Source organism: Urocampus carinirostris, chromosome 11 (genome assembly GCF_059441175.1).
Source record: "Urocampus carinirostris isolate Australia breed hairy pipefish chromosome 11, RoL_Ucar_1.0, whole genome shotgun sequence".
Lineage (NCBI taxonomy): Eukaryota > Metazoa > Chordata > Actinopteri > Syngnathiformes > Syngnathidae > Urocampus > Urocampus carinirostris.
In genome coordinates, this window is record NC_142359.1 from 36082772 (window position 1) to 36105198 (window position 22427).

The 22427-nt window shown below is 40.2% G+C and overlaps 1 protein-coding gene across 5 annotated transcripts; it reads left to right on the forward strand.

The window, feature by feature from the left end:
- Positions 1-137: 137 nt before the first annotated feature.
- On the forward strand, positions 138-20593 carry ada2b (adenosine deaminase 2b). Of its 5 annotated transcripts, none has more exons than XM_088347153.1 (10): positions 138-205; positions 3490-3807; positions 7924-8143; positions 8209-8419; positions 14141-14268; positions 14326-14416; positions 17604-17712; positions 18802-18959; positions 20046-20248; positions 20319-20593. In XM_088347153.1, exons 2-10 carry the CDS (start codon positions 3519-3521, stop codon positions 20404-20406), a joined length of 1497 nt encoding a protein of 498 aa, XP_088203279.1. In that variant the 5' UTR covers positions 138-205; positions 3490-3518; the 3' UTR covers positions 20407-20593. The 5 variants fall into 5 exon arrangements, with proteins under 5 accessions (XP_088203279.1, XP_088203278.1, XP_088203277.1 ...); XM_088347152.1 differs by lacking the exon at positions 138-205 and adding an exon at positions 2324-2640; XM_088347151.1 differs by lacking the exon at positions 138-205 and adding an exon at positions 2324-2509.
- Positions 20594-22427: the final 1834 nt, after the last annotated feature.

The following is a 22427-nucleotide window of genomic DNA, read 5'->3' on the forward strand; positions in this document are numbered from 1 at the left end:
GCACAACTTGTGTGTCCTCGCATTGCACACAGACACACAAACACGCACTGTCCATTCATGCTGCACTCGTTAGGTAATCACATGCTATTTGTCAGACAGAAATGTCTCAATTACCTATTTGCAACCAGTATTTTGCGGGGTTTCTAGGCAGGGAGAGCACAAGGTCAGTTTTGGGAAAGTCGACGACTCGGACACATTGCTTCTCGTGAGTACAATTCTCAAGATGCGATTTTGTTTCCTTTTTTGTTTGCCTAAGCTATAAGCTGCAAAGAGTATCATATTTATTAACACTTCATACTCTATTTCTACTCAGCAAGGATGGAAAATTTTGTTTTTTGTGTTTTATAAAATGTCTTTTTCATGTGTCAAGAGCCATTAAAAATGAAACTATTTTTATTTTCCGATAAGTGTCGCAATTAGTGGCTGTATAATGACATTGTCACACTTACAATGTAGTAAATGCTCTTGAGAAAGCAGTGTGTCAATAATATTTTGATCTTTAATGAGAGAAGCGGTTCCAGTGATACTGCTTTGCCCTTACGGCAACTGTTTTACTTAAATTTACTTCCTTTAAAATATTATGCAAGGTTACTAATGGGTTTAAGTTCATTAAGAAGTGTTCTACATAAATATTGTTTGTTCGAGTTTTAAGTTAAAAAAATTGAGCAAATTAATATACGTTCAGTTTTTCTGTATCATTTTTGACAATTTGCTATAAACTGTGCAATAGTAGTCTGTACAAACGTTTTGTAATTTAATGGCTGTACAAATGAACATGACCTGATTACAACGCAGGGGTTGGGAACCTTTTTGACACTAAGGGATATATCCAAAAATATTTTCTTCTTCCAAAAAAGAGCCATACCATATATTTTAAGACAAAATTCAGCAAAAACTATTTTCTCGGCGCGTTTACTTTCTTTGTGTGATTTTAGATTATGTCCTAAAATGTATGAAATGACAACTGTGTCCCATATCAACAAATATACCGCTTTAAACTTGTCTCCCTTCCACAGTGACAAGATCATTGAGGCTCATTTTAACCTTCATTTTTTTATGTAAATAATGGTTTCAAAAGATGATGCAAGTAGTTATTTTGTAAAAATGACACCAAAAAAACAAAATGTTTATGGATGGATTTCCCTTTAGCGCATTAGGCGCCTGTAAAAGAGAGATGAAATGATCTGGATTTCTATAGCGCTTTTCAAGTCAGTGACTTCCCAAAGCGCTTTACATTGTGCTTCACATTTCCCAATAGCGGCCGTGATGTGTGCAGCCATGTAAGGCGCTAACCTGTTTATTGGGGGTAATTGGGGGTTCAATGTCTTACCCAAGGACACTTCGAGAGGGGCGCATGCTGTGTGTGCATAGCTCCTCCCACACCTACTGCTCACCCAATCAAATTTTGTGCGCTTGGCTATTGTTTTGGGGTAATTGTAGTTTGTTCTTTGGGTTTTTATCAGTTTCTAAATAGTGAACATACATTGTTTAATTACTTCCATATAAAAGATCGTTTTGCAATGTACAGCCATAACAGGGTCTGTTTGTGTGTCACCTTGACTGTAAACGTAAGACTGCCCATTATACAGTAGACATTAGTCAGTGTTGATTTGGCTATTCACAGACCAAACTTGAAACCTTGTATTCAAAATATTTATTTAATTTATATGAATGTAAAAAAAAAAAAAAACGAACTAACACACAGCACCTCAATGGCAAATTGTTTTTGTTGAAACAAAAGGAGTCTCCCATAACAAATGAAAACACAACTGATCAAGAAATTGAGTTAACAAATTTGTTCAGGTACTCAAACACATGTCACGTTACATTATTTCATTTACACATGTTTTATACATTGTATTGTTGCTGGAGAGTAAGGAGAAAAATGGGTGAACTGTATAAGGTTTATCATGATTCAAATGTCATTTCTAAATGGACTAACTAATCAATAGTACAATGGCGTAAGACAGGCGTCAGCAACCTTTTTGAACCTGAGAGCTACTTTCGTGTTACTTACTAGAGTGAAGGGCTACAAGCTTGAAAATGCATTTCTAAAGTAGCAACTTTAGTTATCACTATTTTGTTACAATGTAGAAGAAGTCCTGAGACTGGAGCCGACACTAGTAAAGCGATTCCGTTATGATTGAAGTCATATTTACATGTGTTTACAAGTCATGTAAATGCCTTAAATCACATATGTCAGAGTCAAGGCCCGCGGGCCACATTAGGCCCGCGAGAGGGTTTTACCTGGCCCGCGTGACGATATCAATATATTATTAGATCCGGCCCGCAGGCCGCTGCAAGCCAGCAGCCCACAGTACGCATGAATACTACATTTCCCACAATGCAACGGGGACGCGCCGAGCGGGAGCAAAGCGGGAGGCGGTTTGATTTATTCAGCAGTCGATCAGCAGCAGTCATTAGCATAACAGCAAAAATTAGCCCACAGATACCCATCAACAATGGCTAAACGGAAGGTGGACACTGAAAACCGGGGCTTTCAAACAAGGTGGGAGTTGGAGTACATGTTCACGGAGGTAGCTGGAAAACCTGTGTGTCTGCTATGTGGAGAAAGTGTGGCGGTGATGAAAGAGTATAATATTAGACGGCATCATGAAACAAAACACACGCCTCAAACAAGTAATGTAGAGTTGTAGTAATACAGTACTGTATATAAATGTATGTAAATACAGTAATAATACAGTAATGTTTTCTGTGCAATTACACATTTGAAGTTTTTACTCCGTTCAAGTTTAAAAGTTAAATATGCACATAAAGAAGGTCTTGTTTTTTGTTGTTCCCCTCGGGAATTTTAAAGCTTTATTGTCTATGTTGACTATGTTGTTTTTGTTTGCCGACTCTGTCCTGGGAGTGTTTCTTGTTTTTCGGCTTTTCATGGAAAATAGATCTTGATGTGGACAACAGTCTTTTGGTAAAATTGTCTCCTATTTAGCAGAGAAAATGACTTTTGATTGTTATTATTTGTTAATCAGTAATTCCTTTTTTTCACACTAACCCAGAGAAAGCCCAGAAAGGAAAGTCAATGTACATTTGAGCAGGACAGATGAGGTCCAGTGTGTTGATTGCTATTGGTTTTAAGTAACAAGAGATTTTTGCACTTTATTTTATTGTATTTCGAGGCAATATTTCTTTTTAATAATTTCAGATGATTGAATGATAGAAAATGGTTATGAGTTGTTGTTATGAGATATGTTATGAGTTTTTTATATAAAGGACATTTGTATTTTGTGCCTGCTGAAATTAAAAATGACTGACAGAGTCATAAGAAAATATTGCTTTATTTATACAATCATATTGTAATATATTTGTTGTGTTTTCAGTAGGTTAAATCTTGGTTACAGTAAAGATTGGACAGTCCGGCCCTCGGCTTGTAGCCAAATGTTTTATTTGGCCCTCCGTCCATTTGACTTTGACACCCCTGGCTTAAATGAATAAATAGATGAATAAAAATGATTTCTTTGTTTTTAGTGAACAGCCCCATTGTGGCTCCATAGGGCATGGCCGCCTCCCTTTTCCGGGCCTTGGTGACTCTCTTGTCGCTGTCGTCTGCAGCTGGGATGCCTGACCCGGACCAACGGAACCTGCTGATGAGACAGGAGGCCTCCAGGCAGACAGGGGGCGCTGTGGCCCTCACGTCGGCCGAGCGGAGGTTAGATGGCAAGCTGCGTTTTCTGAAGCAGCGCGAGCTGGAGGCTAAGCCCTTCCCCCCTGCTGTCCATTTCTTTAAGGCCAGGGACCTTATACGCAAAAGCCCCATCTTCAAGCTATTGCATGATATGCCCAAAGGTAACTTTGCAATTTTCACGTCAAAATGCAATGATCTACCCTGAAATTACCCTTAACAGTCCTGTAAAGTTTTCCTAAAATTCCAATCGAAGATATACCCAAAGTAAATAGGATGCTGTTGTTAAACCGTTTAGAGAATATACATGGTTTTGGTCTTTTTTTGAAAGGTAAAAATAAGGAGTTTTGTCCCCAACTGATATAATCACTGCAACTGCTACTTACATCGAGTAATCTAAGTTGGAACATTTTTTGCAAGAGAGCACCTTGTACTCAACTACAACATCTGCAATTGTGTATCTGACATTGACCGTTTGTTTAGACATTGTGAAAGAGTTGTGAATGTTTGACCTCACTTTCCAGAAGTCAATCACTGATTGTGCTTACTTGCACTGATATTCATGTGTCTAAATTGATCACGAGTGGCATTACGCACATTTATTTTCAGCTTATTTGAATACACACTGTATATATTTATTTTGGGAATTTTATTGGCTAATCTGTTAGGTGTCATTTGAATTGGTCACTACAGGTTTAAGATATTTTGAGTCTAAGTGCATTTCAGTTTTTTTTCAATACAGTCCCTCATAGGGTGGCTTGGGAACGTGGAAAGAAGCCTGCAATTGGTCTAGAGTGGTGAAAATCGAACGGTCAGAAGTGATCGTCATATCAGAAAAAAATCTTACAAGTTTTAGGTACTTGTAAAAGGGAATTATAAGGGCAAATAGACTAATGACATCACAAAACGTCAAACATTGCAGAAATCCTTTTCAGCAGGTTTGTTTTATCTGTCTGCATTTTCTTGTGTTTTGGGATAAATATTTTACTGTGTTGGATTACTGGACTGCCTTGAATGTAGCAAAACCATTTATGCGGAGAATCGTGTTATCAGAGCACTTAATTGGTGAGCTATATTGGCTTTATTGTTTTCAGGTATGGTGGTGTCAATCCCTCACCAGGACAGTTTTTGTTTCTTGGCTCAAATAATTTAAAACAGCAAATGCTGAGATACCGTTTTCACACTAACGTTGTTGCTCTTACGTGGCAAAACATTTGCTTATATGTTCTTCCCATACGTTGTTTTTTGATAGTGTCAAATTGTGTACGCTGTATATTTTTTTAAACCCCCTGTGAGAAAGGTTGGACCACTAAATGGCACTGTATTGTCTAATGCAAACGAAAAGCAGTGCCAGACCACAGCATAGCCGCAAGATGCCAGGCAAACATGGCAGCGACTTCTAGGTAAGTATTCAACCATGTAAAACAAATAAGATATATATATTTTTTCATGTATTATTGCCTAAGTATTTAAATCACTTTTTTCCCAAGTTTTTTCGTGCCCCTAGGAGGCACTAAATATAACACTGTCCCTTTTTGTCCTGCAAAAATGGTTACAGCAATCTCATTTTGCCCATTTTAGCTCTACCGGATTTATTGTCATTCTAGTACACGTGTATACAGAAGGAAATGTCGATACATCTGACCCGCACAGTTTCCTTGAATGTACAGATATAAATAAAATGTTGTATTGAGTTGGAGTATTGAGTACTAATAATATACTAAATAATTATGGCTATGTATAGTATTTTACAGTAGTGCAATAGTGCAAGAGGAGCAGCTAACCAGATGTGCATAATGGGCAGTCAGGTAAACAAGTCAGGTAAACAGTAACAATAACACTGTTACAATAACATCATCATCGTAGATTTCTAACATTGTCGCGGCACCCTAGCCAAACTTGTTTAAACAAATAATCTTTTTTTTATTCTCCATAATCTGTCTTGCTGTGTGTAAATGGGTGACTTGTCTTTGTAAGATCCATTAATGCCTTATTGCATTCTCAGGGGTATTGCAATAATTAATAACTGGACCAATTGGCTGAGGTTGACATGTATGAAAATATGAGGGAGAGGGGTACAGGAAGAAAAGGGGAGCACGAGAGAACACATAAAAAAACCACACAAGCATGTGGAATCGGATCTGTATGGCAGGAAATGCATGTACTAAGTGGGATGAGCTACTGCTGGCGGTCAGCGGTCTTTAGTACGCGGTCATGAGTAATAACATCTGGACATTTTCGTAACTTGGATATTCTCTGGTGAGCAATATTTTTGTTCGAAACACATCTAAAATCTTGAGTTTTTTGTAAACACAGCTGTAACTACGAGTGGTATATCAGTATCGATGACTCGAGTTGAGTATTGTATATGGTATCGTTGTTTGATGCAGAGGATAAATAATATGTTTGAGTATTGTTATACGGGCTGCCAAAAACCAGGTTATCAAACTTTGCTCCCATTCTTGTCCACATATGTCATGGGTAGATGTCAAGTGGGCTGGTGTTCCACTGAAACGTTCTACACTGTCGAGGTGTACTAACGAAGCTGATCCGACGCCAATTTTGTTTTCTGTATAATCAAGTAAAACCAGCAACACCGAAACTCAGAACTATTGCAAACATAACTCTAACTCGTACTATAGGCAGTGTCTGAAACTCATGACAAAAAATTGCCTGCCCAGCCATAAAGTTGCCTGCCCCATTTTTCACAACTTGAAACACAATAAGACGACTAATCGCAAAAAGAAACATTGTTGCGGGGCAGCAGTAGCTCAGGAGGTAGAGCGATCGTTTTAGGATTAAGCGATCCCAGTTCGAATCCTGGCTTGTCCGTGTTACATGTTAAAGTGTCCTTGGGTAAGACACTGAACCCCCATTACCCCCAATAAGCAGGTTAGCGCCTTACATGGCTGCACAGATCACGGCCGCTATTGGGAAATGTGAAGCACAATGGAAAGCGCTTTGGGAAGTCATTGACTTGAAAAGCGCTATAGAAATGCAGATCATTTCATCAGATCATGTTGCAAAGTATTAAGAATTGATAATCAGAATATATAATAGAAATTTCCAAACCGAACGAAGATTTCTAAATCAGAATAAAGCAAACATTTGATTTAAAAAAAAAATATATATATATATACATATATATATATATGTATATTATATATATATATATATATATATATATATTTTTTTATTTTTTATTTTTATTTTTTTTCTTGAAAGAGTTGTCGGCCACCCAGGTAGAGACGTTGTGTAAGTTGTGCTCCTGACGTAAAAGATGCACGCCCCGGGCGTCCGGGCAGACCATGTTTCAGACACTGCCTATAGGGTTGGCATGCATACACTGAGTAGTAACCAAAGTCAACAAACGCTATCCCAAAGAGGTACCACAGAAAAACACACCAGGCTTAAAAGCCACATCAGAAAACTGTATTTTGAATCAGTAAAAGAGTCAAATAAGACGAAATAAAAAGGCAAATCATGAGTACTCACCACTTTCAACTAAATGTTTCATCGCTTTCAAAGGCTTATATGATAGATAGGAAAATCGCTATCAGCATATTTGTAGTACTTCTCTTTGGGTAAGAGAATTTCTGAACACCTGACAATTGAAATCACACCATACTCTGCTATAAATAACCAACATTCAATGTTTTTCCTTCGTTGATATGTAAATAAGCACAAGAACATTAAGAAAATGTTGACATTTAGAGGTGGAGTCCGCATTTCAAACACTGCTACTCTGCCACCATCTCATGGCTTAAAGTCAAGATCGCTGGTTCAGTTTGCTTATTCCTTAAGTACTGATAAACTCTTCCTTTTTTTATCTTTTGGAGGGTTTTGGATGAAGTTTGGACTGTTTTACTACAAACAAGCCTTTTATACTTTCAATATTTTCATGCATTTTCAGGCTACACTCACAAAAAACCCCGGGAACGAGCACGAAATCGGTCAACCCTCACTTGCTTCCTAATGTGTTGTGGAACAGCGGTGCTAAGAGTAAGATGAAAGCAGATCGGCGCAGTGGGGGATCTTTGAACTCTGTTGGGCATTAGACTGTGTCCAACATATACTGGATTGAACCATTTCCACTATCAGTGTTTTCCTGGCTTTGAATGTGCTCGAATCACTTTTGCATGTAACAGTGCAGTGAACAAATGTGCATGTTCAATTTTATTTCTTGACAGCCGCCATGGGTTCTTGACTCCCGCTATAGATGTTACATCCACAACGGCTGTTAAAAAATAATAATAAAAAGCTCAATGCATGTTTTGCAGGTGGTGCCCTGCACATCCACAGCTCTTCGCTGGTGAGCTCAGAGTGGCTGGTGAAGAATGCTACATACCGGCCGTATTGCTACGTGTGTTTCACGTGGGACAACTCCGTCCGCTTCGTCTTCTCTCTGCAGCAGCCCTACCCACGCTGGGACTGCTTCTACTGGCAGCTCCTAAGCAAACTCCGAGGCCAGGTGGGAGATGCCGACGCCTTTGATGCTAGGTACCGGCCTGCGAACCGCAAAACATGAACTCTTAGCCGTTCACTAAACTCGCTTCCCTTTCAAGCTTGATGAAGCATCTCACGTTGTTTACTGACGACCCGGACGGAGAGTACCCAGATCAGGACGCCGTGTGGGACAAGTTCGAGAGAGCTTTCATTGCTAGTGCTGGCCTCATTAGCCATGCCCCTGTACTGAAGGATTACCTCCTGCAAGGCCTGCATGAGCTGCACCAAGATAACGTCATGTACCTGGAGCTGCGTAGCGGCCTGTCTAGGGTTTGTCATTTCTCTTTTATCACAGGATTCATAAGGGTGCTTGAAATTCTTGAAAATGCCTGAATTTCAGTGTAGCGTTTTCAAGGTTTGAATGGTTCTTCAATTTTTTCCCTTTTCCTTAATTGCAGCTGGTATTAGTTTGTATTGCATTCTCCTATGTAAGCGTCATAGCCCCTTAAAGGTCGCGCCCAAGAGTACAAGGAGCATGCTACACCTAAACAGAGCACTGTAAAATGTGTATTAGTGCAAGGATTATGTATCCATAACGGACATTAACTCTGTGCCATGCAAAACAAATAATGTAGTGTTTTCCAGTGGTAAATTTTATTGGAGAACCTTCTGCTATTGAAAATATAAGCTACATATTAACGTCATTTTACCCAACACCCAAATGGGGAGAGATTTGTCTTAAAAATATTTACACACATATTCAGATCCCCAACTATAACTATAACCTTATCCTCCATGTTTTATAACTTTATTTTCTCTGTTCCTTTTATCTTCTTGTTTGTTTTTTACCTCACTGTGAATGTGTGAAAGTCAAGTCAAGTCATCTTTATTTGTATAGCCCTAAATCACGAAGAGTCTCAAAGGGCTTCTCAGATTATTACACTATATTACACAGACTATTTTTCAGCCGACGAGAAGAGTAGGTTATTCATATGCTATGGAGTAGAAGTGAGTTTTAAGTTTAGATTTAAACATTTCCACTGAGGTTGCAGATCGGATCTCAGGGGGAAGAGCATTCCACAGCACCGGTGCCCGGATGGAGAACGCTCTTGAACCAGCAGAACACTTCTTTGCTCTTGGGATCACCAGAAGACCGGCACTCTCAGATCGTAGGCTTCGGACCGGGACATAGGGGCAAATCAGATCTGAAAGATAAGAGGTAGCAAGTCCATGTATGATTTTGTACAATACTAAGAGAACCTTGAAGTCACATCTATGGCTAACTGGGAGCCAATGCAGGTTAGCCAAAATCGGTGTTATGTGATCGTACTTTTTTGTCCTAGTTAAAAGCCTCGCTGCGGCATTTTGTACCAGCTGAAGAAACTTGATTCTAGACTTCGGGAGACCAGAGAGTAGTGCATTACAGTAATCGAGACGGGAGGTAACAAATGCATGAATTATAATTTCCGCATCAGACTGAGACAGTATTGAACGGATTTTAGCAATGTTACGAAGATGGAAGAAAGCGGTTCTAGTAATTTTCTTTACATGCATTTCAAAGGATAGATCAGGGTCAAATATGACACCTAAATTTTTAACTGAGTCACTCTGTGTGATGTGACATTTGTCAATGTTCACAGCAGTTTTTGAGAATAAGTTCCGGCATTTAGATGGACCAATGACTAACATTTCGGTCTTTTCAGAGTTAAGACGCAAGAAATTGAGTGACATCCACTCTTTTATCTCAATGAGGCAGGCCTCCAAATTTCCACAATTTAGTGTGGTAGATTCCTCCAACGGAAGATATAGTTGAGTGTTGTCTGCGTAGCAGTGGAAGCTGATATTGTAGTTGCGAATAATATCACCTAATGGAAGCATGTAAATGCTGAAAAGAAGGGGGCCAAGCACTGAACCCTGCGGAACACCGCAGGTAACATTAAAGGGCTCAGATGTCATTTCACCATATTTAACACAGTGCGTCCTATCTGAGAGGTAGGATCTGAACCACGAGAGGACGGTTCCTGAGAGACCAATCCATTTTTCCAACCGTTCTAGTAGGAAATTGTGGTGCACTGTGTCAAAAGCAGCACTAAGATCCAGCAGCAGCAAAAGTGATGAAGCGCCAGAATCCATTGCCAGTAGGAGATCATTTGTTACCTTGATCAGAGCTGTCTCAGTAGAGTGGTTAGCCCTGAATCCTGATTGCATGGTTTCATAAAGGTTTTTCTCGGATATGAAAACATTCAGCTGCTGTGCCACTACTTTTTCAAGTACTTTAGAGAGGAAAGGTAGGTTTGACACAGGTCTATAATTACTTAAGATTTCTGGATCAAGGTTGGGTCGTTTCAGTGTGGGTTTAATAACGGCGGACTTAAAAGCTGCTGGAACTACACCTGAGGAGAGTGATATGTTTATAATATTTAGAACTGAAGGCCCAAGGACGCCAAAAAGACTTTTAATAAGTGAACCTGGGAGCGGGTCGAACTGGCAAGTTGTCGGTTTGGCCGCATTCACCACCTGTTTGAGATCATCAAGTGACAGTTCACTAAAACCGGACAATTTCCCAGGACAGCCACCCTGTCGTGCATCTGTAGATTTCAGCCCTTTAATATGTGTGGTCTTAATAATGTCTTTAGCAATTTCTTCCTGTATGCATTGAATCTTCTTAGTAAAGAAGACCATTAAGTCATGAGCAGAGTGCGTCGAACTATCTGCGATAGTCTGTTGCCTTGTAAGCGATGCTACAGTGTCAAAAAGGGCTTTGGGATTGTTCTTTTGAGACGCAATCACCTTCGAAAGGTAGGCCGATTTTGCAGAGGCAAGGGCCGCTTTATACTTTAACAAGCTGTCACACCAGGTTTGATGGAAAACCTCAAGCTTGGTAGCGTGCCATTTTCTTTCCAATTTCCTGCATTCTTGTTTAAGGGTTCTAGTTTCATCAGTAAACCATGGCGTGCGTCTTTTAGGACGTGATTTTAGCTTTATGGGCGCTACTGAATCCAGGACACTAGTCAGGGTGGTATTGAACTCATTCATGAGTGAGTCAATCGAGCCATTGTTAGAAGGAAAGGACGCAACTGCTCCAGGAAGGAGTTCAAAGAGCTCAGAAACTGTGCCAGTGCTTATATTGCGTCCGCTAAATCCTTCAGCTTTTTTAACACTACATTTAGCTAGCACCTCAAATGTAACTAAATAATGATCCGAGATAACGGTAGTACACGGTAACACCATAATGTTTGAGGTTAAAACTCCTCGAGTCAGAATCAAGTCTAGCGTGTTCCCATCTTTATGGGTTGGCAAATCAACCAGTTGATTAAAACCAAATGCATCAATTAGAGACCTAAACGCAATAGTAAGTGAACTGAGTGGGGAGTTCATATGAATGTTAAAGTCCCCCATAATTATAATTTTGTCTGCATAGGTTACTAGTTCAGACAAAAGTTCAGCAAATTCGTCTAAGAAAGTTGTGTATGGCCCAGGTGCGCGATAGATAGTTATTACATAAATTGACAATAGAGAGGACCACATCACAAGAGCCTCAAACGCCTTGTAATTATTAGAGGTACGAGGATTAAATTTGAGCGATTTTTCAGAAATTAGCGCAACACCACCACCCCTTTTCAACGTGCGTGCTATATGGCTACTCTCGTAGTCTGGGGGAGAAGCATAATTTAGCGCTAAATACTCATCCGGGCGTAACCAAGTTTCACAAAGACCCATACAGTTAAGTTTATAATCACGAATAATGTTATCAACAAGTAAAGCTTTTGGAGCAAGCGATCTAATATTTAACAGACCAAATTTTAGCTTTGCTGAATCATTTGACTTAGCTGAACTCTTTGTAGTCTTTGTCGAGATCTTCAAAAGATGCCGCGGTTGTGGCTTTTCGTGTGCGCTGAGTTGTCCGGCGAGGAATGAATGGTGAAATTAGTTACATCCTCTCGTCCATCTTGCTGCTTAGACTTCGCACGCTTCACACATCTACCTGCACGGCAACCACGCTTCTGTTTTCTGTCCTTACGGCGCCGTTGTCGTCGTTTATTAAGAGGAATAGCTGTCCACAAGGATGCCGGATCTCTTTGAAGTTCGCTCGGTATATCATAGGCGGTATAAAAAGTGCCCGAAAAGTCGAAATTTAGACGCCCACCTAACCGAATAAGTTCGTCCCTACTGTAAGTGTTTTTGGCCACACATGTGTTCAAAAGTGAAAGCAAAAAAGACAAGAGAACGGCAATAAATAGAAGATTAGCTGGAGAGCAACTAGCCGCATGCATGCATCCATGCGCCGCCATGTTGAATCACAGCAAACTGGAATGTCATGCCCAATTTCGTTGTCACAATTTGCTAACCCATTTTGTAACAATGACAATAAAGGTATGTTCTATTCTATTCTAAATAGATTTTTGATTTACTCAAGATCTAAAAATCAGATATCTTGATAAATGCACACGGAAGATTAAAAATCGCACATGTAAATAGCAGATATAATTGTGAATTTGCAAAATATGATTCACACTGAATTTCTTCTTTTGAAAATTACAGGAGTAATTGAAAAATTGGCTTTCAAAGTCCTTAAAAAAATGTTTGAATATGTCCATGAAAAGGTGTTATCAACCCTGTTAACATCATTTGTAGCTCTTATCTTATTATCGTTGTAGTATTCGGGCCAGGTTTGGGCTAAAAATTTCAATCAAGTTGGGACAGGCTTTTCTCTCGCCGTTCTTTTTTCCTTTGTGGATGATCTGCACAGCCTGCATTTACTTTTACTCAAGTAATTTTTTAGACTGCTTTTTAATTGAGTAATATTTTTCTGAAGCTACAATACTTGAGTAACCCTCTTTGGCACTTCAGTTTGGCACTAAAATGTGCACCTCGGAGCCAAAGTTATATTATTAAGATAACTCTATCATAAAGTAAATCCTAAGAAATTTTCATCCTCGGTGTCACGGTGCGCTGCATTCTCTTCCCACTTCTGCGTAGCTTACGTCAGACGTAATTTCTGCTTCTTGCCAATAGCTTACAGGCTTTACAAATTTTCTTTCTATTTTTCGGCCAATTTTTATGCTATTTGCATTTCGTTTCTTTTGGGTGCCATTTTGTTCAGTTTCATTTTCGCACTTCGCTAAAATGAGCACTGCGGCCCTCCACTTCTAAGTGCACACTTGATTTGAGGGAATCAGCTCAAATGTAAAGCCAAAGCGCACATTTCGGTGCCGAAGTATGGACGGCACCGGAGTAAAGCTTCGGTTTTACTCCAGACTCGGCCACCCAAATCAATTTATTCGGTTGGGTTCGGCCATGTTCGGGCTCGTATATACCCGAGGGCCAGGTTGGGCTGGGCTATTTTTTTAGGCCAATCTCACCTCTATTTTTTTGCCTTTTTTGTCGGTGACCAACTCAGGGTGTCGCAAATGTTTTACCAGTCTTTTTCTGTCTTTTGTTTTTATGAAAATGTGAATTTGGGAACTTTGCTGTTAGATATCAGAGGACAGAGTGATGTCACGTGCCTGCCCACACTTTTCTTTAATTGTAATATAAGCATTGTTTCAAATACAGTCCAAATGCCAACCCAAACCCCAAAAAGAGAATTTCACATACTGCCAGTGCATCAAATGGAGCTGCAATGATGATTTCAGCCAGAAGATAGCATCAGCAAGTAGAATATTTTTCAAGTTTTATACACTAGCTTTACAAACAAGTCTGTGACTTATTTTAAGTAAAACGGCAATGGTGTAGGCATTTCTTCAAATGATCTCTGGTTGATAAATGGTAGTCAACAAACACAGCTACAGTGGGTGGTCCTCTTTGGGAGTCTGGTTTTGGAATCCAGTGAACATATTTAAAACTACAGGTCATTGTTTGACGTGCTCATTTTTCTCGTGATCTTCTCTCAGCATTCTCTCAAAAGCTGGAATAAATCCAATGGTAGGCCTTATCCGTCCTGTGGGCCGTCTGTTTGACACCCCTCATTTAAAATAATGCTTATTGTCAGTGCAATCAAATTTAGAGGGCGAAATGCGGTAATTGTTTCCTACTGGTGTCGCATTTCAGACGTACGAGCTGGATGGAACCATCCATGACAAAATTTGGACGCTGAGGACTTTCCAGGAAGTTACCAAGAAATTTGTATCTGACCATTCTGACTTCCTTGGCGCTCGCCTGATAATAGCCGTGCACAGGTACACAAATATGAGTGAATTATTTGGATGCTCACTGAAACCGTCAACTATCTCTAGGGCGTGGAGTGCGTCCGAGGTGAAGGCAGCCGTCCAGGAAGCGGCGGCACTGCGAAAGGATTTCCCGGATGTGGTTGCTGGATTTGACCTGGTAGATATTCAGGATTTATGGCTTAGCGATGCGATACAGCTGTTCGATCAGGGGTGCTCATCACGTTGATTACAATCTACTGGTAGATCATAGAGGTAGCACTGGTTGATCTTGGGAATGTGTTTTCAGTCCTTTGTTTTTTGGGACACACAGCCATGCACCATGTCAGCATGAACATTAAAATTAAGAAATGTAAGACCTCCAAATGTTTGAAATAAAAGGTATAATTAATAGACCATTTGTTTGTAAACATTGTGAAATATCAGGTGCGCAGGGCTTAGCCTGGAAACTAAATAATACTAGCGCTAGCCAGAAGACAGGAAAATAAAGCTTTTGTTTCCGCTAATATTTGTCATGTTTTTTGTTTTCTTTGACAGAATTACAGAAAAGACGATAGGGAACGGAAATTTAAGTTTTACCGGATCCCACCAAACACTCCTGATCAAAGAAAAAGAAGAGACTTGTGCATTAAAGCGAAAAGATTGGACCGAGGCACTCGTCAAAAATTCTTGAGGGTTTGCAGCACACACTTCATATCAGGTGGGATAAATTAAACATTTATTATTGTTGCTATTGAGTCCATATTACTTATCTTATTTGAAAAATGACTTCAGCAAACTGTTACCGTGTAGCGTAAGTGCCAACAATAGCCTTGTAAACACTGCGTGGGTCGAAAATAAAAACCAAGCACGTATTGCAAACAATCATTGGGCACATAATCCAAGTCATTTATACTTTAATACGTACTTTAATATGAAACTATAATGGATATTTCATTAAATGACTTCGATAGTGTGCTCAATGATTGATTGCAATGCATGCCTGTTTTCATGGTCAACCCCGCGGTGTTTGCAAGGCTACCGTTAGCCTTTAGGCTACACGCTAACAGTTAGCTGAAGCTAAGAAAATAACAATACATTTTGCTGATATAATAGTTGTCAGGGTCATCGAAACAATTTTATACCAAAAACATGAGGCTCTGATGTTATTTTCCAGCTGGGAGAAGACTGAGGAAGATGGACTCGATAGCAACAATCATAAACGTTTAACTTCTCTTACCTGATATAAAATGCACGCTGCAAAGCCAAGCATTTTTTATGAGTTCCTCGTCCCAATCTTTTTGCCTTGTTATATTTACTACAACTCACCTCTTTTTCTTTGATCAGGAGTGTCAGCTGGGATCAGGTAAAATTTCAATTCACGATCACTAACCTTTTTTCTCCGATTCTGGCACACAAACTCACACTATGATGACATTTCAACACTGAATTAGCAGAAACGAAAGCTTGGTGTCTTCAGTGTTTTGACCAGCGCAGAGTATTATTTTGCCTCCGGCTTCGACATCACATGTGACGTAGGCTATGAAATAGTCTATCACAATTTCACATATGTTTTAAAAATGACATTTAAATTTTACTCACTGAATATTTAATGATTAACATGTCAAATTCAACGTAATATCATAATTTGCATGAACTTTTTACATGTCTTCAAATTTCTGATATTGAACTTCAGCATTTTTTTTTGCAAATGCTAAAAAAACATTTTATGTGTTGAGCATTTTAATCTTTACGATTCAAACCGCTTTTTCTTGTAATAGCACCGTACGGGGAAAAAAAAACATTGGCAATGATAAGACTGAAACTGATCACAACATCTATTTTGGTAAAATATATTTGAAGGGTCGAACAGAGTTGCCGGACACAACCGAATGTTTGATCTTACATTACACAGTCCAGCGTTTTTCCGAATTGCTCAGTCCACAATTTAGTAGATTTGGGAGTCCACAATTGAAAGGATTTGGGAGTACAGTCAATAAACATGCCCGATTAAAGTCGCCGTCGACGATAAAGCTCCGTTGGGGTAGTGCTGATGTTTAGCAGCGGGCAGAAGATTTCGCGCTATGCTAACGTTAGCATCTGGTGAAACTGTTAGCGGTGGAAAGTATACAGCAAACACAAAGACCACAGTTAACACTCCCGGTACATAGCTAGAACTCCATATCGAGTGAGCAGTGTGTGTCAATGGTTCCGCTATTATTGTAGCGCGTAGTCTCCAACCCCTGTTTTTACTGGAGTCTTCGTCTCGTTCGAGCCGGTGATGTAATGCGGCGTCGGGAAAGCCAACACTCCGTGATGGCAAAAAAAAGTCCTCCAATTCCGGACGTTGTTGGTGGCGATCCGCAGCTCAATTCACTCATTGTGGACGGATGGATCTGGCGTTGGTTGAACATGCTTGGGAGCGCTGGTCTGTGTGGTCGCCTTCTTAGCTTAGCTCAGCCTTTTCTCCGTCGTTGTCATTGTCGGCAGGCGGCAAATCTTCCATGGAGATCCGAGGCGTGTTCAGGAGAGTGATCAGACATGTAGTCTCTTGTTAATCGCTTGCCGCGCACTGCTGAACGGTTGTAATCGCTCACTGTGATTGCCTTACTGATCCAAAATGGCCGACGACAGTACAATGGATTTCGTTCTACAGCTTGCTTTGAGCGAGTTGGCTGATATGAGCGACAGTTCGCATATTGACACAGTTAAGGTTATCCTAAACGCAGTGGAAGGGAGTGCATCTAACAGTCAAGAAGAGGCTTTGGGGACTGGCCGCATCACAAACTATGTGGAGGACATTGTCCCGACCTCAGGCAATGTAAGACAATATATTACATCGCCAACAGCACTCGTCAGGGTGAGATCCTCCATCTTCTGCACTGTCGACGCTATGTTGGAAATCAAAGTAAGCGGTCTTTCTCCCGTGATTACTCGGGCACGCGAGCGCTCAATAATCACTGGCCGTTCAGAAGCTAGCGATAGCTCGCGATAGCAATCACTCACTCTCCTGAACACGCCTCCGGTGGTCTCTGTATATCCCTCGGGATGTAGTGGATATTATTGTAAATGCGAAGGGAGTCGAAGGGAAAATATAGGTTCCCAACCGCTGTGCTAGACTGACCTTGAAGTTTAATTCATTTTATTAAATGAATTATATGTACAAAGAATCGTCCAATATATTAAAAAAATAAAAAAAATAAAAAAATATATATATATATATATATATATATATATATATATATATATATATATATATATATGTATAGAATTTTTTTCGTGATGTGTAAATAATTTTTGGTGATTTTCTAGTAGCTGGCTTGTTGTATAAGTACCAGCACCCTTTGTTTAGATTTTTGTATTGTTAGGTGGGCAGGGAGGACAGCGGCTGGCCGCTTTGGTACTTCAGGGAAGCTTTGATGCTGCCGGCAAAACGAGGACTCGACCTGCCTTACTATTTTCACGCTGGGGAGACTGGTAGGTTGCTCATTTCACATCTTTTTTTCCCCAATAAGCAATAAATAATTTTGTATTAAAGTCTTTTTAGGAGGTCCAGAACTTATTTGTATTCAATCTTGTAGAGGCACACTTAAAGGTAAGGCGCATAGTTTGAGGTGTCCTCTAAAAGTTTTAAATTAAATATTTTCTTTATTAAGTAGGTGTAAACAATGCCCAACCGAGTTCAAAGAACCCTTATGCTTTTTTTTTCAATTGCACCTATCTGCTTCTATCTTTTATCAGGCATGTTTGGGGGGAACAAACAATTAATTTCGGAGGAAACCGGGGTGCCTGGATGAAACAAACAAGCAAGGGGAGAACATGCAAACTCATAACCTCAGAACTGTGCTGCCAACGCACTAACCACTCAGCCGCCGTGCCACCAAAGTATCATAACAAATAAGCATAATGTAAACAAAAGTAAAACAATGATGGACATGTCTATGTTGAACAATTTGTCAAGCTGCCTTTTTGATACTTTTTTTGGACTATTTAACAATAAAGTTCTGTTTCCCGTGTATTGGGATCCCGATGTCCACTTATTGGGGAATTTCACAATGAATTTGATTGGGCAGCATTTCCCCCCCCGGTAGTCAGCTGAATATTAACATATAATAAGTTCCCTAAATACATAAATAATTTGATAAAATGGCTCGATTAAAAAAACATAAATGAATAAATATTTGGATACAGTAAATAAGTACGTTTTCAATTCACATTTAATGAGGGACTGTCCGGCAATCCAGTAAAAAAAATGAAAAACGTTCCTAACCCTTGTTTTCTAAAAGAAACAAGGTCTCTGACAAAACAAACACGCCTTCAGTGGAGACAAACGCGTACTTACATGGAGGGGATTTAGGTAACGGGATCAATGTAGCCTAATATAGCAGAGTAAGAGTACAGTATCTCCTTCACAAATCTACTCAAGTAAAAGTAAAAAGTATAGTGAATTATTTAAATATACTCCTAGAAGTACAAAATGTCCCAAAACGTTCTTAAGTAAATGTAATGGAGTAAATGTAACCCGTTACTACCCTCCTCTGATACTATTGCATTGGTACTTGGCAGACAAAGAGGGCATGGAGGCAGATCAGAACCTTCTGGACGCTCTGCTGTTCAATACCAGCCGTATTGGGCACGGGTACGCCCTGGCGCGTCACCCGCTTGCCAGGGAACTGTCCAGGCTAAGGAAAGTGGCTGTGGAGGTGTGCCCAATATCCAACCAGGTCTCGTACACTATCATTCTGTTTTCATTATTTTGAATTGGTTGAAAAATAAGCACCCCCGCCCCCTTCGTTTTTAAACATTGTAGCAAAATTTCAAATCTTCTAAAACATTGGGTGACATCAGATATGGCCCATTTTCTGTCACAAAATTTGTCAACATTGTTTCGAGCTATTATAACAGTTATTTGTGCTTTGTCATAAATGGGAATTTACAATATTTTAGGCAACATTTGAAGGGACAGTGTTGTATTATTTGACCATAAAATGTTGTATGGTGTAGTGCGACCGAAAACGAGTGCTAAAAAAAACAGAAGGAAGAATACAAACTATGAAGACTCAACGGGACCGAAACTGTTTTGCTTTTAGATTTAGGGTGACCGTAGCAGCAAGGTGGCGGAAAATAATGTCAGCTTTAGGTGAGGGTCATTTTATGAATGAATAAATGCAAATTTCTTAAACCTCGAGTTTTGTAAACAGTTTCTTTTCAAACCAATTTTAATATCACAGAGACGACTCCAAATAATTAAAAAAAAAAAAACAGTTTTGAAATGTTGATTTCATTCATTCAAGGCACAAAAAAATGGATCCTGGAGCAGGACCAGTAAGTCCACCTCTGAATGGCTCAAAAAAAATGCAAAATGAAGGTTTTGGAGTGGCCAAGTCACACTCCGGATTTAAATCCAATTGAGATGCTACGATGTGGCCTTAAATGGGCAGTTCATGCTAGAATATACTCCAATATGGCAGATTTGAAACAATTTTGAAAAGAAGAGTGGGCCAAAATTCCTCCACAGCGTTGTGAAAGACTCATTGCCGATTATTGATAACGTTTGATTTCTGTTATTGCTGCCAGAGGTGGCCCAACTCTCGAATAGGTTCTTGGGGCAATTACTTTTTCATTTTTTCTGCAATTGGTATTCTCTTGGGTTGTCTCTGTGGGATATTAAACTTGGTTTGATGATATGAAACCTTTGCGATAAATATGTAAAAACCACAGAAATCAGGAAGGGGGCAAATACTTTTTCATGGCACTACATGTATAATTGTAATCATAGTAATGATATGCTTGGTAAACATGTCCAGTAGGTCCTGAAGTTAGTGTCGGATATGCGCAACCACCCTGCGGCGGTGCTGATGTCTGAGGGCCACCCGATGGTGATCAGCTCGGACGATCCATCAATGTTCGGCACTTCGGGCTTGTCCTACGACTTCTACCAGGCGTTTGTGGGCATCGGGGGTCTGAATGCTAACTTGGGCACGCTGAAGGAACTGGCACTCAACTCCATTAGGTGACACCGACGTCAGATTATGAACGGTCTGATGGCTCCGACTGACTTATGTTTTGTTGCGGCCCTGCAGGTACAGCTCGCTGCCGGTATCCCTTAAGGAGGCAGGACGGGCCACGTGGCAGAGGAATTGGGACGCCTTTGTTTTGACTAACTCATGAGTGGACAATGGTTGCTTTTTGAACACTGGATGAATGTTGAAGGAGCTGTTCAGAATATGGAATTGTGTTTCTCTCTGCCGCCATCTTATGGCTTGCACTATTTTTGCAGCCCCGGCCAGTTCATTCATGATGCACGTGCAAGTATGTACATTTCATGGACGTGTTCAAATAAACTTTTTGTGTTTTGGTTGGCGTTTGGATTCTACATGAAGCAGCCCTTTTCTTCTATCTATCTACCCTGGTCATATCCCTTTAATAGGGGTGACTGACAGCAAGACAAACACATACAAAAACAAAGACAAGAAGAAATGAAAAAATAGCAAAAAACACAAAAATTTGGCTAACCCAAATGCCCAAACAAGTTAAGCACCCCGGCAACCAAGTTGGTCATGCTTTCGTCCCTCCAGATGTAACGGGACACAAGGAAGTGGCCATGTTACTCGGGCCAGGGTGACACAACACACTCTTCTGTTCAACAGCAGGGCCCGACAGCCTTTACTGCCCATCCCTTAGAACGCGTCCAAGCACCCCACTATCCTTTTACAACTACTCTCCACTCCTTCCTATCACCAACAAGAGCTCTTGCTCCCACTAGATTTAGACCTCTTTCCTGCAGTGCACTCATAACACCATCCATCCACGTAAATCGCGGCCTTCCTCTTGGTCTGCTTCCATTTACTTCTGCTCTGTAGATCCTCTTCGCTCCTCATCCATCCTCTCATGTGTTCAAACCAACCGAGTACTCTCTTATCCACACGCTTGCTCAGTTCAACTGCTCGATTCTCTCACACAATTTCATTTCTCAATCTATCCAATCTTGTCACTCCTCAAACACTTCATCTCAAAAACATTTAATTTCCTTCTCAAATCTGCGTTCAGGCTCCAAGTCTCTGCACCATACAACTCGGTCGGCACAATCACACTCTCATACAGTTCTCTCTTGACATGAAGCTCATACTCTTTTCTTACTTTCACCATTTTTATGCTACACTAACAAATACAAATAAAACCTGCAGGGGCGAGTATGACATCATTCTCCAAAACTCCTGCCAGCCCCCATTTCTGAAACCTCAAGTTTCCGCCACAAAAAGCTCTGCTAAAAGTAAGATAAGAACCCCCTCACACCGACTCCCTCCGTGGTAAGTGCTAATAATAAACTCTCATTTTATTTCATTAACCCCTATGCGTTCCGCCGGCCCACCTGCAGACCATCGGCTTGTTGAAAGACAAAGGTGTGATTTCCTGATGTCACCAGTCGCTGAAATATGTTATGCATCATCTCATTGGAAAGTTTAAACTCCTTGGATTTAAAAAATGCTAGCCATTTAAAAATGTACTCATCACAGAAACATCACGATCCGTCTGAAACAATATTACCCAAAAACTATAAAGCCGGTATAACTCACCTGAATGTTTTGTAATATTCCATTTGTGAAACAATTCCCCGCAAACATCTATCTGTCCTGGTCATATCCCTCAAGATGGGTGACCGACAGCAAGACAAACACATACAAAAACAAAGACAATTAAAAAAAAGGGGAAAAGTAGCAAAAAACATGTACCGGTACAAATTATTTTTGGACCATGGCCAAACCAAATGCCCAATCACCCAAACAAGTTAAGCACCTCGGCACCCAAGTTGGTCATGCTTTCCCCCCTCGAGACTGAACGGGAACACAAGAAAGCGACCATGTCACTTGGGTCAAGGTGACACAACACACTCTTCTGTTCAACAGCAGGGCCCGTCAACTTTCACGTGTTTACCCCTGCCGCATCATACAGGTGCCCTGCCCATCGCATTATATTCATGAGAGTCCAGTAAATCCATCAGTGTAAATTTTTGACTCAAAAACACGATACTGCCGCCAGATTAAAAAAAAAAAAAACGACTAAAAGCATTTCAGCATCGTAATGCATCTCTGGATCCATTTTTACGCATGATAATCACGCGCACGTGTGGACAATTCAGTTCACTTCGGGAAAGAGAAGTCAAACATTTACAATTCTCACAATGTAAATTA